The sequence below is a fragment of the Ursus maritimus genome, unplaced genomic scaffold (assembly GCF_017311325.1).
Source record: "Ursus maritimus isolate PB19 unplaced genomic scaffold, ASM1731132v1 scaffold_32, whole genome shotgun sequence".
In the NCBI taxonomy this organism is placed as follows: Eukaryota; Metazoa; Chordata; class Mammalia; order Carnivora; family Ursidae; genus Ursus; species Ursus maritimus.
This window is the reverse complement of record NW_024425786.1, coordinates 927068-944283: the sequence shown is the minus strand read 5'-3', so window position 1 is coordinate 944283 and position 17216 is coordinate 927068. Positions and strand designations below refer to the sequence as shown.

The window sequence follows — 17216 nt, the reverse complement described above, 5'->3', positions numbered from 1 at the left end:
TGGAGGGGGAGCGAGGGCTGGAGGGGGAGGGAGACCTGGAACTGGAGGTGATAACCCTGGGTTGTGGTTTGGGTAGGTGGGCCAATGCCCTCCTGTGCCCTTCACAGGGCTGGGTCTTTTGGGAAGCAGCTACCCTGCACGGCTGTGCTGGAACACCTGGACCCCAACGGTCACTCTGCCAGCTAAGCCGTTTGGGAGTAAGCATCCTCCAGCATCCTGTCCCCACGGCCTCAAGGCGCTGCATACCCCTGGGCAGGCTGTGCAGCTGGAGGCGGCTGGCAGGGCCGCCTGATTCAGTCTGATTCACGCAAAGTCACCATCATGCTCCCTTGAGGCGGCTTGGGGGGCCCACCAGGAGGGGCACCACGGGGCCAGATGGGCAGTTGCCTGGCGGCCATCTTGACCACAGCACGGCATGCCCATGGCTAACTTCAGCCACCGGAGCGGGCTGTCCGGGCTCTGCGGCGACCACTGCTCCTCTCACTGCCTGCTTCCGCTGCCTCTGAGTGAGATGACTTGCTCTGCTTTGATGCCATAGAAAATCTGGACCCCCTTATTCGGATCTCCAGTGACCAACAACCCCGGTCACCCTGCTGCAACCTTGTCACCCCACGTCCGTGGTGGCAGCAGAGATGAGAAGGGGCTGAGTGGTGTTTGTGGGGACTCAGTGGCCTCCCTCCGCCCATCAGCACGTCTGAGAAGACAGCATAGTGGGACCACGGGACCCCTGGCCATGGGACCAAGAGACCAAGGTGGGGTGTGACTCCTAGAGCTTCTCCAGGTCCCTGCACCTCTGCCCCTTCCACTGACGTCCAAGGACGTGGCCACATGGCTCGCCTGTGGGACACAGCTCTAAGCCCCTCTGTCCCGAGAGCCCAGGAGCCCACAGCTAGAGGACGACTCTCCTGTCAGCGACCACACGGCCACGGCTCAGCTGCAGCAACAGAGAACACAGCCAGCAGCCAAAGGCTTTGTTTTATTTCATGCTGGGACCGAAGGCCCATGGCTGCCCTTCTCCATCATTTCACCAAGAAAGTAGCACCGCCCTCTTCCAGGCTCCCACGACCTGGTCCAAGCCCACAGAGCAAATGCCTAGAATCAGGATTGTTTTCTGAATCGAATGCGAAGTTCCGCAAGGGCCCTGAGCCTGCCTGGCTCAGCCTCAGGTCAAGCTGGCTCTGCCCCCCAGGAGGGGCTGGGCTGAGGGTCTGCAGGAGAGGCGGACGGGCGAGCCCAGGGTGGTCTTCCAGGTGCCGATGAGGACAGAGTCCAGGGTACTTAGGGAGGCCAAGGCTTTCCTCTTGTTTTCTGTGCCCTGTTGTCATGCCCCCTTCGAAACAGGCAGAGCAGGCATCTCAACCCAAGGGCCTCTCTCCCAGTGGCTGCGGGCTCAGGTCAGGCAAAGCCCCGCCTCTGGCCTCACATGGTGTAGGCCGCCCAGTAGAGGACGTTGACTGCCACGAAGGCCGCAGGGAACACCACGCGGGCGTAGATGTCGATGGTGTCTGCGTCGATGGGCTTGAAAAGGGCACGGAGGCCTCCCTGGCCCCCCGAGCGGCCCCACCCCTGCTTCTTGGCCTCTCCAGTCTCCATCTCCACACACCTGTAGGAGCCCATGAGGTTCCCAGGCCTGCGGCAGTGCCGGCGGGACACGGCCAGCTCCTGGGTGGCGCCAGCGGCAGACAGGGAGAAGAGCACGATGGCGTTCTTCACATCCATCTGCACCGCGTGGAGGGAGAGTGGCGGGGGAGGAGACGGGGCTGAGCCCAGGGCAGGCTCCCCTCCTCCCAGGACCGCCAAACTGGGCCAGCGCCTAAGTTCCTCTGCGTCCAGCAGCAGGACGGGCCAAAGAGATTGGGCCTGCTCTCGTGTGCTGGGGACTGCAAGTGACCTCCCCAGAGCAATGGGCAGAGGATCCTGAGTGGGTCCCAGAAAAAGTGGCCCCAGCAATGCTGCCCCTCTGTTGGGGTGGAGGGGGTGGGGGTTGGGGGACAGTGGGAGGTGGTGGGGGAGGCTGTCCTTGATCCTGAATACCAGAGAGCCAACAGGCTCAGCCTCACCTCTGCTTTCTGCTCCTTGACCTTGACCTTGGCCTTTTGCTTCTTCCGGTAGTCAGCATTGAAATGCGCAAAGGCATACTCCACCAACGCGGCAAACACAAAGACGTAGCAGATCCAGAAGTACACGTCCAGCGCCTTGATGGCCGAGGCCCGCGGGAGGGAGGAGCGGGCACTGACCATCAGCGTGGTCATGGTCAGCACCGTGGTGATACCTGCTGGGAATGCGCAGTGACATTGCTGGGGCCCCGGTCACCTCCCTGCACCCCTACCCCCAGCCTGGGTGCAGGTCAGGCTCCTCTGACCAGGCCTGGCCCTGCTGGCCACTGGCCCAGGACAGCTAGGGACAAGAGGCTGGGACACAAGGCCTGGGCTTGTGGCCAGCAGGGTCGGGGTCCTATTTCTGGGCTCCCACCCTTCCGCCAGCTCCCTCCGAGGGAAGGTCAGGGCCCCGCACCTAGAGACACCCTGGCCGGCACCGCTGCCTGGCTGATCCAGAAGGAGACCCAGGACATGGCGACTAGGAGGATGGAGGGCATGTAGGACTGGATGATGTAGACGCCCCGGTTCCTCCGGAGGTGGAAATGCAGGCTGAGCCGAGGGAACTGACCAGCTGCCAGGGAAACGCTCTCGGTTGGGACCTGACCCACCCATGCAGTGACACTCGGGCAGAGAGGAGGGCTTGGCAGGCACTGGGGGCCACTGCGAGCCTCAGACCCTGCCTTCACCACCTCCCCCACACAGCCTGGGGGGTCGGGGGTCTCCCCTGCCCTGGGTCTTATCCTGGGAGAGAGGCTGGCTCTCTGCAGGGCCACCCAGAGGAAGGAGAAGAGACAGGTGCTGGTGCCGCACTGGCCCAGGGGACTCTCCCAGCTGTGTGGCCAGCTCAGCTCTCCTGGCCCTCCTGGGTGCACAGCCAAGCTAAAGGGAAGAGCCAGCTGGAGTCACTGGCCCCAGTGGCCAGGCAGTAGGAGCTGGAAGGGGCAGGAGGGGCCAGGAGACAAGGCAGCCCCAGGAGGCGTGGCCCCTGATGCCCTTGCCCCTCATGTTCCCCAAACCCCAAGCGTGCTAGCCTCCAGGAAGCAGCACAGGACGGAGGAATCAGGCAGAGAAAGCCTGACCACGTCCACGCTGTGGCGTCCTGAGCCCCCGGGTCGGGTGCAGCCTGTGCCCATCGTGGTTTTCCCGCTGCCTCCTCAGGGGTCCTCAGAGCTGACCAACGGCTTCGTTAAAAGTGCAGGAAAACACAAGGCGGGCTCCCGGAAAGAGGCCGCGAGAAGCCGCGTTACCGGATTTGAAGTTCCTCAGCTCGGTGGCGAAGCGGTAGCTGGTGATGGTGAACTGAGCCAGCTGCAGCTTGTTCAGCCCGTGGATCTGCTCCTGGTTCTCAGACCAGTAGTAGACGATGTCCTCGGATGAGTAGCCGTCTGCGGGAGAGCCCCAGGTGGGCAGCAGAGCCTGGTGTCCCCCGGCCCCTGGGAACCCCCAGCAGGAGCACCCCAACCATACAGGGAGCCTGATACGGCAGAGACGGGGGACAGCATGGGGAGACCCAGCCAGGAGCAAGAAGGCCTGCAGCCGTGCCCAGCACCTTGGGCAGGCAGACAGGGCCAATAGAGCTGGCCAAAGGGCAGGTCACCATCTCCAGGGGACCCACAGGGCTGTCACGCTGGACAAACGACACAAATGTGTGCCTTGTCTGGGCTCCACACCCATCTGTCCTGGGCAAGTCACTGACCCCTGGGAAGAGGGCCGGGCTGGTCAGCCTTCCAGCTCCCTCTCTTTCTTCTCTTCAGCCCAGGCCTCTGACTCCACAGGGCCTGTCCCAGATGCCTCCCCATCCCCAAGCCAGGCCAGCTGCAAAGGTCCCTGACAGTATGGGTCCCCTCTCTTCCCACAGCGGAGTCACCAGAAACGCCAGCACGGCCTGCCCTGAGCGGACCCCACTCCGTCCCGGCACCCGGAAGGGCACTCACAGCTCTCCAGGTGCAGCATACACTCCTGCTCGTCCATGGGGTACTTGGCCAGGTCCATGTCGCAGGCCACCGTGGAGGTGATTCTGCCCAGACAACATGCTGGTGAGGTCTCCAGGAGCGAGGCCAGCGCCCGAGATCCTGAGGTTCTCCTGCCCCCAGTAGGCAGAGACGCCCCTGCCCCCCACCCGGACGGGCCACCTCCAGGGAGTGCGGCCAAGCGGCCTCTCGGGCTTTGTTGGCGAGGTGCTGGCATCTGGGTGAGAACGGGAACCTGCGGTCCGTGTACGGATACTGGTGTGTCTTTCGTCAGGAATCACAGCTGGGCTTCATTCACTTTCTTCGTCCTTCAAAATGCTTGACTCTTTGGCTAAGTTGGGGGCTTAGAAGGCAAGTGCAGCCTGGGTACCTGACCTGCGCTAAAGGACAACCGCTGGGCATTCCCACTGACCGGGCAGTGTGGGAAAAGGCCCAGGTTGCCAAATGTTCCGACTTCCCAGAGAATTTAGAATCTTACATAAATCTCTTGGTTTTTAAAATGTTGGCAACTAATGCTGTTTTTAAAAGGCATATGTCAGAAGCACGTCTTTAAACAAATGAGTGTACATGTATGTTCACAGCAGCACAACCCATGGCGGCCGACACGTGGAAGCCGCCCAGAGCTCGTGAATGCATGAGGGGGGCACCAGGCCATGGAATGCTACTCAGCCACAGAGGCAACAAAGTCCTGATCATCGTCACAACCTGGGTAACCCCAGAAACACTGAGCTAAAGGAAGGAAGGCAGACACAAGAGGACACGTCGCGTACGATTCACTCTACATGAAATGTGCAGAATAGGCAGAAAGCCGGTCGGGGCGGGCGGGGGGCGGGGGGTGAGTGAGTGCTCGTGGGCCCGGGGTCTCCTTTTCAGGTAATGAGACGTTCTGGAATCAGATAGAGGTGATGCTTGCCCAACACTGCGAATGTCCTAAATGCCACGGAATCATTTGCGTTGAAATGGTGAATTTTATGTTACGTGAATTTCACCCCCACGTGAAAAACAGGAAGGCACAGTGTTGGCCAAAAAGCCGCACCTGCGGGCCTCCCGCGGCCACCGCTGCAGCTGCCGCGGGCTCCGTAGGCAGCGCGAGTGGCCGGAGCTCACGGACAGCCCACCGCTCCCGGCAGAGCCCCTGGCGGGGCTGGCCCCGGGCTCACCGGATGCTGTACAGGATGACGCCGTCGGGCTGCAGCCGGATGAGCTTGTTCTCCACGGTCACGTCGTGGAACCAGGCGGACTTGGCGTTCACAATGAAGGTGTCCGGGAGCCACAGCTTGTCCACGAAGCGGCTGTCCAGGCCCAGAGTCTCGTTGGTGTGGTTGTAGGCCAGCCTGCTGTCCCGCCAGCTCTGGTGCAGAAACACCGTCATGGTGTACTCCTGCAGGGTGGGGCGGCGAGGGCCCCTGGCCGTCAGCCCGGCTCCTCTCCTGGGGGCCCACGGCCAGGGGTGAGGCGGCAGCTGGCGGCACCTACCATGTTCACCTCCGAGATGTGGTCGATGCTGGCTACCTCGATGGCGAGGGCCACATTCACAGGGGGCCCTGAAAGGAAGGAGCTGAGGCCAGGCTCTCCACCCAGTGAAAGCCCAGGCAGGCAGGACAGGGCTCAGCCAGGGTTTTGCAAGGAGGACAGTGTTGGTGAACGTCTGCAATGAGAGGCTGAGAAGATCCATCTTCCTAGCTGTCTCCCTGGGGGGGCTAGCTGTCGAAACCTGACACACCCCTTGGGGACAGATGCACCCCTCAGGGGAGCCATCCCAGAGCTAGCAAAGCTCACACCCCCAGATGGATGCAGGAGTCTACCAGCTGCCCTCACCTCCGATGCCAGGCCGGAAATTGCGAGCATAGCCCTCCATCAAGCCATCCAGGTTGGGGAGCCAGGATATCTCCAGGTTGGAGCCAACATAGTCCCCAATATCGTTCATTGCTCTGGAAACAAAGGCCCACTGGTCACAGGTTGGGTGCCCGGGATGGAACCCAGGTCTCTTCCTGGGCACCTAAGCCAGGGGTGGGTGGGGAAGACCACTGTGAGAGCCCCTCCAGGCTGGACCTGGCCAGTCCCAGTAACTCCTGCCAAAAACAGGGAGCCCCCAGGGAGAAGCAGGGCCCCGGACTCTTCTGCCTCACCCACCAGCCTCTCTCTGCTCAGCTGCCTCCCACCCACCTGCCCTTGAGCGAGCCTACGGGGTCCGGCAGAGCCCCCAGCCTCCCTCCACAACCGGTATGAGGAGGATGGCCAGTCCGAGTCCCCACCCCTAGGGACTCTCAATGAATAGCTTCGGAGGACCCTGCCAAGGGCACACAGCCTCCCTTTCAGCCTCTGAGGGTCAAGTGTTCTGCAAGAGGTGACTTGAGAGAAGAGATGTGTGACCAGGAAGCTGAGGGCCAGGGAGAGGGGCGGATGGGTGAGGTCCCAAAGCTGACCCAGGGCAAGGCGAAGGGCCCATGGGGACGCTGTAACCCACTCCTGCTCTCTGTCCCTTTCCAGGTGGGCCCAGGCCTGGCCCCAGAGATCCCCAATTTGTCCTGTGCTTCTGAGGCTTAGGCCGACCCCAGAGCAGCTGGAGCCCATGCCAACGCTGCAGCCTGTGCTGGTCGTGTGCGTCCCTGGCAGGGCCACGCTGTATGGCTGAACACACCGGACTGCCAAAGGCTCCAGCAGGTCCACCCACCCACCCCCGCTTGTGCTTACCTGTCCGCGGGTAAACAGTGCCGCCCAAAATTCATGTCCACCCAGAACCTCGGAATGCGACCTTACTTGGAAATTGGGCTATAATTAGTTAAGAGATATCATGCTTGATTAGGATGGCCCTAAACCCAATGAGTGGTGTCCTTAGAAGAAGAGAAAGCAGTCCAGGGCGGGGGCAGGGCAGGTGATTTGGTGACGAAGTGTGAGAAGGACTAAACGAAGTCCTGGCCCCAAGCAAAGCCCAATTAAAAACACAAATAGAGGTCATCCTGAAGATCGGATGTAAAGGGACTCGAATTAGGTTTTATTTTTGGCCTGGCCCAGCTGCCATCTTGCTGCAGCGCTAGCCTGCCAGGAACAAGGCTGTCAAGAGACAGCATCCTTCCCTGGCCTCAGGGTGGTGGCACAGGCAGGCGCTCCTTTCCTCGGCTAGGTCCCACGCCCACTCGCAGGCATGAAGGCAAGACTGTGGGTTAGCCCCGGGCCATGAAGCTCGCCTTGAACTGGAAGGATGCCAGTGGACTTCTTAGCCTTTGCCATCCCTGAGGGGTGCGAAGGGGACAGGCTTCCGGCCCCACCTCACTTCTCACCTAGGACAGGGGCTGCTCGTTTTTCCAGCTGTGAAGAGATGTCAAGGGCCATCCAAGGACGACACCCTGCGTGCTAGCCTGGGTTGTGGAGGGCCTTGCTTCCCTCCCATGCTTCAGGTAGACAGCGAAAGGGGTGACGGGGTCCACATTCCATGTGGGGGGAGCTCAGCATGGGGTAAGCTGGTGGGGCCTCTGACCAGCACCCTGGGAGAGAGGTTCTGCTTCATGTGATGGCCTTGGAATCCAATGATGGCCTGGGGTGGGGGCTCCCTTTGTGTAGACAGACAGGGAAGCTCAGAGACATACGTCCAGACTCCTGGGATGAAGCAGGCACCATGAAAACACTGGCAGCTTGCACCCAGCTGTCGGGCACCCTCAGGCCTCCCTCCCTCGACTGACCCCTTGAGAAACAAGCCCACCCCTGTCACTCGTCTGTGCCCCCGGGGACAGAAAGGAAAGGCGGGTGTAGCTGAGCAAGGCAGCGGGGTCCTCTTCCCTCCGAGGATCCTTCCACCGTGCACACACAAGCCCACAGTCCCTGACAGCTTTGCTGTCAGAGCAGCACCAGCTCAGTTACCAAGGCGAAGAGCAACACCGCACAGTCGCACGGTGAGCTGGCAAGGCGGGAGCTACAGGCATAGCTTCTCCAGGGAGACGGAGGTGCCAGCAGCCTGGAGGGGGCCAGCCGCCAGGGTGTGCGGCCAGCAAGCTCAGGCACCCACTGTGTGAGTGGGTCTGCAGGCTCGGGGAAGGCACAGCTTTGACCCGACCCACCAACGCTGCACAACACTTTCCCTCTTCTCCCTGCCAGGAAGCCTAGGATCCGACCTGAGCAGCGGCGGCCAAAGCAGGCGCCTCCTGTCCTCCCACACCACTCCAGGTGTGAGGACCAAGACCGAAGGAAGGGAGCGCGCTGTCCTCCTGGCTTCTGGAGCGGAGGGACACAGACGCTGCTGGGAGAGGAGGCCCCAGACTGACAGCACGGTGCTGTCTGAAGGTCACCCACCAAGGCCCGCAAAGCCCAGAGGCTCTCCCCACCGCTGGCCGGGGCTGCAGCCGGCCAGCCTCCCTGCACAGGCAAACAACATATCTGTTACCCAAACCCCAAGCCAGATGTGGGTCAGAGTTCAGAATGTTTCAGTTTTTAGAAAGGCGATAGAGTGCACATATGGACTTGGGGTGCGGCGGGGTGGCAGTTCTGGAGAATTTCCCAGCAGGAAAGTACAAGCAGGATGGATGAGGCCCATGTAAGCGCAGAACAGGCTTTGCCACCAAATGAGCTTTGGTGTCAGACTTGGGCGAAGACTTTGGGGTTCAGAGCAGCTGGGACTTCAGAATCACAGCTACGAGGCTGTGCTGGGCCCAGAGCCGATCCCAGCCCTCTAGCGCATACGTCCATGGCCACGCCTCAGTGCTTTGCCCTTCCTGTTACCTTGAGGTAGGAAGAGGGAAAAGGGCCACGGAGCTCGATAAAAGCACAAAGCCTTCCTGAGGACAGGGGTCGCATCAACGCTGCCTGTGCTCTTGGGCACAACGGCCACACTATGGCCAGACCCAGAGCTTCCTAGCTCTGCCCCCACCCACTAAAAAGGAAAGTCTGACCACATCTCCCCCCACCTCCCTGATTTGTGCTGCCTGAGTGCCTACAGCCCAGACACAGGCTGATGTTCAACCGTTTCCAGTTTCTAAGGGTCCAGAGGTCGGAATGCTGAGGGGGGAGGGGGGAGCTGTCCTTGTGCTGGTTTTCTGCAACTCTTGCACCAAGATGATCTTCAAAAAGGCCCCTCACAACTCCCAAGGAAGGTGGCGAGGATAAGTGCATGGGATGCCAGGCTACCTGGAGCCCATCTCAAGTCCCCAGAGAAGACAAGCCAGCAGGGACCCTACTGGTCCCTGAAGCCAAAGGGAGGAAGCCACAGCCCATGGGGACCCTTCTTCTTGACCTCTTCCTTCCTCCCCTCCCCCAACAGTTAGAAATCCTGAGTTGTCGTCGTTGTCCCCCCACCCCCACACCTCCCACCCCTACCCCCCCACCACCACCAGAGGCAGCGGGCTCCTTCCCCCCTGCATACTCTGGAGTTCAGTAGATTCCATTTGAAAACGGCCCCTGAAAGGAGACTCTGCAGTGTCCTGGGCCCGAACTTTCTGACGACCACACACAACCCTTATCTTGTCCACCCCAGCCTGCTAGCTGCGGCGGAAGCTCGTCTGTGTAGCTCTGCTCCCATGGGAAAGGAGCAGCCTCCTCCCCCGTGTCCTCGGGATCGCTCCTTCCTGCCTGCCTGCAGCTCGTGCCGAGCTGAGCGCTCAGCCCGCGCCTGGAAGGGCACCAGCCAGCCAGGGACCGGCCAAGTGCCTCTGGGGCCGAGGACCCCAGCAAGCCCGGGCACCCGGGAGAAATGGGAGCATCTCCCACGCCCTCGTCCCCCCATGCGGCGCTGGTTCAGCACCGGGACGGCGGACAGCACCCGGGGCGGCAGGAGCTGGGGCGGCCACGGCCCGTGCCCCAAGGGCAGCGGCGCGGTGAGTCCGGAGAGAAGCGCCCGCGGGGGAGACGGGGTGGCGGGGGAGGCGGGGAGAGTCCTAGCGGGGAGATGGGGGTGGACATTGGGGGATGAAGACGAGAGTCGACCGAGGAGATAAAGACGGGGGGGGGGTAGATAGACACGGGGGATGGGGGGTGGGGATGAAGACCGAGGGTACTCCCCACCGAGGGCGACCCCGGGAGCAGCACGGACGCCGGCTCGCTTACCTAGTGCCGCGGTGCTGCTGCGCGCAGAGCAGCAGGAGCGGAGGCAGCAGCCAAGCCAGTGCTTCCATGGTCTCGGCGCTCGGCGCTGGACCGGGGGTGGCGCCGGGGTCCCGCCGGTCGCGGGCGCTCGAGAAGTTGCTTCTCCGGCGGCCGCAGTAGCGGCACGGGCTGGGCGGGAGCGGGAGGGCGCGCGGCGCGAGCGCGAGGGCGGACGGAGCGCGGAACCCGGAGCCCGCCCCGCCCCGAACCGGGCCGCCCCCCTGCCGCCCCGCCCGTCCGCCCCCACCTGCCGCCGAGCCGGGCCGCACTCCGGAGCCGCGCGGATTCCTCCCCACCCCTGAGCCACGCAGCAGCGCCCCGCCTCCAGCTCCCGCCCCGCCTAGCCGCGCCCCCCTCCCCGAGGGTCCGGCACTCCCCCACCGCAGCACTGCTGCCTGGGAGGCGACCCAGGCCCACGACCCGCCTGGACGCTGCCTCTCGCTGCCCGGCCAGGAGCCAGCAGACAGACGGGCGCGGCGAACCTGGTCCCCGGGGCTGTTTGTGGGGGTCACAGGTCCCGGGCACCTGGTTCACGCAGTTAAGGAGCGCGGCGCGGGGAGGGGGCTAGCGTTCCTGCAGCGTTCACCGGCTCCTGGGAGAGGACCCCCCCACCACCAGCAGCTCCTTCCAAACCCCTCGCACTTCTGGCAGAACAGATACAGAGTCGGAGCGATCACCTGGCAGAGCAGCTCTGCCCACCGTCGGAGGGCCTGACGGGGAGGGAGGAGGGAGGTGGGCCATGGGGCTGCTCCATCGCCGGCCGGCCGAGGTCCTGGTCACGGGATGCAGTGACTTCTCCTCTGGCCTGATCAGGCTTCGTCATACCTGTCCGCACCCCTTTGAAGGGCACTGCGGATGGCTGGGCTGTAACAAGGGTGACATCCACCCTCTGCACCCCACAACGAGCTGAGAAAGTTAAGGCCTTGAGCATTTTCTATTTTAATTCTTTTCAACATAAAGCTCTGTGCAGTTTTCCTCAAAAAAACTTTTATCATTGTTTGGTCTCATTTGCTCACTTCTGGACTCGATACCAGCTGACAATAGAAAGTGAATTTTCATGAAAACACCTAACAATGGGCAAACGTGTTCTGGAGTGGGTTAAGCCTGCAGAGGTTGGACAGAGCAGGGGCCGATAGACAGGGCTTTGCTCCTGGGAATTTCCAGCCCAGTCTTGAATGCCAAGTACCTAAGGATAGGGCTGGTTCCCAGCTTTCTTTCCTAAAGGCAGGAATGGGTGCTAAGAAAGCCAGTCAGGTCTTAGCGTAAATGCCTTCTTTCGAGGGTCCTCCCAGGCGCCTTTGGGTATGGAAGCACTGATCTCAGCGTGTTCCCACGCTGCGTGGATGTGCGTGTGCTCTGGACAAGCCTCGGGGCCTCAGGGCCTCTTTCCTGTGTATGCTTCTGCACACGTTTGTGGGAGAGTGACGAGTTAACCCTCCAGCAAGTGCCCAGAGCGTGACTGGCAGAGAGTAGAGCTGCCAGTGTCCACCAGTATCGCTATTGTTCCCTGCTAGAACAGGGGTCTTGTCTGCCTGCTTCTTCAGCGTCCCTCATGTCTACGCCTCCAGCATATAATGGGTGCTTAATAAATGTAGGAGAGTACACAGCTCGGTCTCCAAAAGCCGGCAAAATGAGCCCGTTTACTGCTCTGGAGTTTCTGTCTTTCAGTCCCAAGCTCTGATCTCTGTGCTGGTCCAGGCAACCACGCTGTGCTCACTGTCACTCTCCTTTGAATATTTGAGAAGGTCCAGGTGCTGACAGCCTCTGAGAAATAGCGTTGACCTCAAATCACTTGACTCAATTAGTTCAGGGCGAACCGGAGTCGGCTGCTATTTTCTTCACTTGCCTCTATTACCTGAGGCATTAAATTAACCTTAGCCTTTCCCCGCAGAGATGCTGGACAGGTGTTTAGCCATAGCTCTGGGTATTTGGTGGCATCGACTTGCCTCTTCCTCCTCAAGCCCTGGAGGCAAGCAGGCTTTCAACAGCCACAAAGAGACAAAGAGGTAAAGAAGTCACCTGCTCGCACATCCCACCTGCGATCGGCGCACCTGGCACAGGTTCCCATAGCAGAAGCTCAGTCCGAGATCACCAGGATGTTCCGTGACCGTCAGTCAAAATGCTTTACTTTCTTCCCCTGAATCTGCGAGCTCCAGTGCAGGTCTATATTGTCCCTAATTGGTTTGTCTGGATCTGAAGAATGGGGTTTTCATTATTCCTTCTTCAAGTTTTTCGAGAATTAGTTTGCGGCCACTTCTGGACATAACCAGGCAGTGTCCCCTTTTCCATCTTCAGCCCCATTCAGACCAGCTCCAGCTGCCCCAGAACAGAGAGAGCCAATTCTGGGTGGCCCCAGCAAAGATCCGGAAACCAGGCCCTTGGTTCTGGGTGGCTGGCCGCCGCGGGGCTGGAGCAAGCCCCAGGATACAGGAGCATCTGTGCCTGTGACACAGAACCGGCCAGTTGTCCCCTCGCTTTCAGGATCGGGAAATGCTCCCCCATTTAGAAGTCTGGGTCAAGCCACCTCCCTTCCTTGGAAAACACTGTACGTCGTTCCCCATGTTAATTCCACACCTGTTACTTTTTGAGGGGAGAGGGAGAACCCACCCCTCCAAGTAGGACTTGGGTGAAACTTTCAAAATCCTTAAGAAGAAGGATCTCTGCAGCGGAAGGCTGTCCATCTCAGATGAGATCTGTGCCCTTTCCCCGTCGCCCAGACAACCCAGCCCCTTTCTTGGTACCACTGAGAGCACAGAACAGGAGGCCTGCTACCAGACCAGGGGAATGAGGATGAAAAAGGAACTCAAATTTCAAACCTAAGGCATTTGGTCCCCATAGGTCGACTTAACTCATCCGTGGCGTCCCTTTTGGCTTATTTGACATGGTGGATTCTCCGTAGGCAGGACCCAAGCAGAGCCGTCCAGTTTCAAGTTCGGGGCGTGAGGGCGTGCTCTTTCTCCTGTTTAGTGCGGGGAGGCATTATGCTCTCCCCATATGGCACTGAGCAGGACAGTCGTGCATTTGGTCCTGGGAGGTATGGAAACTCCACCTTCCTTGGGTAGTCCCTGGGAGTCACCGACAGCACTTCCCTGGGACCCTGCACAGCAGCCCTAAGTTGCATCTGGAAAAACTAGAAACGGATGCTCTGCTGGTCTGTTAGATTCTTGAGGTCATCGGCCTGCAGCCTTTTTGTACCATTTACCTTTTGGGTAATCGCTTTGCCCGGTGCTCACAGCCAACGGGAAGGGATGGCACCAAGTCTGAGGCTTGGGCGGAGAGCTGGCCAGCATACATGCCAGCAGCAGGATGGGCCCCGGGAGGTAGAGGTGAGTCATAGGGATCTGGGAGGGGAAGCAGCACCAGCTAAATTTAAAATCCCTGCCTGATATATTTGTGAGGTTGCTGTATTATTTTCCTGGGGAGAGAAATAGCAGTGACACAGAAGAATATTCTTGAGCTTAAGAGACTTTCTTAGGCTGTAATTATTAATGCTGTGATTTTCAGATGGAATCCATTCATTTGAGAAGCAGAAGGAACTTGGCAGAAAGGATCAAACGCAAACTACTTGCAAGCGCCCGAGGTTGCCTGTCTACTTAGACCAAGGGCGGGCTGACAGGAAGTAGGGCTTACCGCCATGCTGTTCTCAGGAACCAAGGCCCTGAGAACCAGTAAACATCAGACTTGGCCACTCGGAGAGTTATTTCTACACCAGTCAAACAGACGTTCCAGTACAATTGGTCATATTTAATGCGGAGAAGCCAGAATTCTATTCTCCTGTCTTATGTTTTTAAAGTAGTGATTTGAATTCTTTCACGTGAAAGAAAACAGTAAACACAAATTAGCATTCCTGACAAAAAGGCTGTCAGTCAAGTGAGGAAAACATCTATTTTGGATGGGGGTGGGGCTGAATCAACCGCAGGGAGACTCTCAGGGAACTGCGGGGGAGGGCGGTCCCCGCCACCAGCCAGGATAAGGCTGCTCCCCAAACCGTGTGACAGGAGGACGTCAGGTTCCCTCTTCGCCCTCTTGTCCTCGATGCTGACCCTCTGGGCAAGATGTCAGACAAATAGAAACAGTAACCTTTTTCATACTTGACATTTGATTACCTTCATTAGACTTCCTCGGGAGAAGTCCCCACGCAGATCAATATTCATTTAACAAATATTAATGGATTACTCATCCTACTATGTGCTAAGTATTGGTCTAGACAGTGGGTGTGAAAAGCATATAAAAGGTCCCCATCCCCACTAGCTCACCTTCTAGAAAGGGGAAGATGGACAATCAGTGAGTAAATGAACCATCGTTTCAGATGAAATACAGGCTGTGAAGGAATGTAGGCAAGACAAAAATAATAGAGTAATTGTGCTGGGGGGGCACTTAGGGTAGTCAGGAAAGACCTTACTATGAGGCAATATTTGAGCTGAAATTGAATTATATCCTATCCCTCCTGGAGAAAAAGCCAGCCACATCAAGAGCCAGGTAACTGTTTCAGAGAGAGAACAGAAAGTGCAAAGGTCCTGGGGCACCTGTCTGGCTCAGTCCTCAGTCAGAAGAGCATGTGACTCTTGGTCTTGGGGTTGTGAGTTTGAGCCTCACGTTGGGTGTGGAGATTACTTTAATTTTTTTTAAATGTTTTTTTTAAAGAAAGAAAGTCCTGTGGCTGGCATGAACGAGCAAGTTCAAAAAGAGGCAAAGCCAGGCCAGTGTGGGCTGTGATGTAGGGAGTGGGAAAGGATAGCAGAGTAAGGCAGGCGGGGTCCAGGTCAGGTTATGCATGGCCTTTTAGGTTGTGGCCTGGATCTAGGTTTTTATTTTATTTCACTTTATATCAGCTTTGTTGACATATAATTTATATACAATAAAGCTCACCAATTTTAAGTATACAGTTTCATGGGTTTAATGGGCCACAGCCAGCATTACACATGTCTACCATCTTACAATGTTCCCTCCTGCCCCTTTGTGGTCAGACCCCAGGCCTGGTCCCAAGTAGCCATGAGCATCTGCTTTCTGTTGCTTTAGTTTTGCTTTTCTAAAGTAGAATATAAACGGAATCCCACGGTGCGAAGTTGGTGCCGGCGGCCTTCTAAGACGGCTCCTGGTGACCCCTGCCTCCTGGTGTCGGGCATTCCCTGGGGTGGGATCTGGACCTAGCGACTCATTGCAATGATACCTCAAAGGTGACAAGACATCACGCCCAGGGTCAGCCTGTAAAAGACCAGTCTTGCTAGCACTCCACTCTGCTCACTCTGACAAGCCAGCTGCCATGTCGAGAGCTCACGAAGAGAGAGGTTCACCAGGCCAGAAACCGGGGCCTTGGTCACCAGGCCAGAAACCGGGGCCTTGGTCCGGCAGACAGCGAGGAGCTGATGCCCACCGCAGCCAGCACGAGCTGGAGAGTGCAACCCGACCCCCGTGAACCCCAAGATGACTGTGGCTCTGGCCAATATCTTGGCTACAACTTCGTGAGAGGCAGAGCTGGGGACCCGACCCTGACCCACAAAAGCTGTGAGTTAAGTGTGTTGTTTTGGTCTGCTGTGTCTTGTGGCCGCTCGTTACACAGAGATGAGTGACTGATACAGAATCCTTTCACTTAGTATAATACGTTTGAGATTCATTCACGTGGTGGCATGGATAAGAAGTTCATTTCTTACTGCCGAGCAGTGCTGCATTGCACGAATCCACCCCAGTTGCTTAAACCCACCTGCTGACGGACATTTGAGTTGTACCCAGTTACTGTCTATTAGGAGTCGAGCTGCTTCAAACACTCAAGTGCAAGTCTTTGTGTGGACACAGGTTCTCATTTTCTGTGAATAAATACCTGGTTGTAGGATTATGGGATTTTAAGGGGAACGTAGGTTTACAGGAAATTACCAAGCTGAATTCCAGTGTGGCTGTACCATGTCGCATTCCCACCAGCAACGGACGAGATTTTAAGTGGCTCTGCCTTCTAATCAACGCTTGCTTATAAGTCTTTAATTTTGGCCATCTTTGTAACTATCATAGACATCTCATTGTGGATTTCATGTGCATTTTCTTAGTGGCTTATGACACCGAGCCCCTCTTTACGCGTTTGTTTGAATCTTTTGGCAATATTTTCTTTTTTTCTTTTGAAGATTTATTTATTTATTTGAGAGGGAGAGGGAGCAAGGGGAGGGGCAGAGGGACAGAATCTCAAGCGAACTCCCAGCCGAGCGTGGAGCCTGATGCAGGGCTTGAACTCATGACCCTGAGATGATGACCTGAGCTGAAACCAAGAGTCGGACACTCAACCGAGCCACCAAGGCATCCCTTTTGTCAATATTGTAAAGTGAGATTGTTGGCCTTCTTATTGAGTTTGAGGGCTCTTGGTGTGTTGTAGACAGAAGTCCTTCTTTGGATGTATATCCTGCAAATACTTCCTTCCGGTCTGGGGCTTGTCTGTTCATTTTTCTTCACAGTAACTCTTCAAGAGCTCAAGCTTTCAATCTTGACGAGATCCATTTTGCCAATTTTCCTTTATGGCTCATGTTCTGCCTGGTCCCCGTTCCCTGAGAAGTGGCCTGGGAGCTTTCTCCAGGCAGTAAGCTGGGATCCTCACCTAATCTGTTTCCATCTCTCAGGGATCATTGTCCTCAGTCCCCTGGTGTCCACTAATCTCACAACTGGTGTCATTCTGCACATGTGTATTTTGTTCAGTTTTTTAGTCGTTTCAGGCAGGAATGTAAATCTGTCTCTATTACTCCATCCCAGCCAGAAGCAGAGGCTTGCCTTCGTTTAAAAAATTTTTAATAACAACTTTTTTGAGATATAATTAACATACCATAAAATTTTCTGAAGCTGTTTTCTCTGGGTACAGAGTTTAGATGATCCGTGGTTTCTGTTTGATTTTCTTTTTTTTTTCTTTCCAGTGTTTTCAAGTTGTCGCTCCATTGTCTCTGGCTTGAAAGGTTTCTCTCAAAAAGATTCCTGGCATTTCTTTGTTGCTCTATGTGAAATGTGTCTGTTCTCGGAGTGATTTAAAGAGTTTTTCTTTATTTCTCATTTTCACCAATTTGATTACGTGCCTGTACTATGTTTCCTGTATTTATTCTGCTCG

General features: G+C 57.4%; 1 protein-coding gene across 1 annotated transcript; it reads right to left on the bottom strand.

The window, feature by feature from the left end:
* Nucleotides 1-1419: 1419 nt before the first annotated feature.
* GABRD (gamma-aminobutyric acid type A receptor subunit delta) lies at nucleotides 1420-10170 on the bottom strand. The gene is made up of 9 exons (XM_040619352.1): nucleotides 10103-10170; nucleotides 5888-6000; nucleotides 5546-5613; nucleotides 5230-5450; nucleotides 4034-4116; nucleotides 3347-3484; nucleotides 2515-2670; nucleotides 2061-2272; nucleotides 1420-1719 (listed from the first exon to the last, which is right to left on the bottom strand). Exons 1-9 carry the CDS (start codon nucleotides 10168-10170, stop codon nucleotides 1420-1422), a joined length of 1359 nt encoding a protein of 452 aa, XP_040475286.1.
* Nucleotides 10171-17216: the final 7046 nt, after the last annotated feature.

Excerpts from the sequence above, each read along its gene's own strand:
- GABRD (XM_040619352.1), bottom strand. The coding sequence starts at position 10,170 with ATGGAAGCACTGGCTTGGCTGCTGCCTCCGCTCCTGCTGCTCTGCGCG. Across the intron at positions 6,001-10,102 it reads CAGCAGCACCGCGGCACTAG|AGCAATGAACGATATTGGGG; the intron begins GTAAGCGAGCCG and ends CTTTGTTTCCAG. Across the intron at positions 4,117-5,229 it reads GTCATCCTGTACAGCATCCG|AATCACCTCCACGGTGGCCT; the intron begins GTGAGCCCGGGG and ends TTGTCTGGGCAG.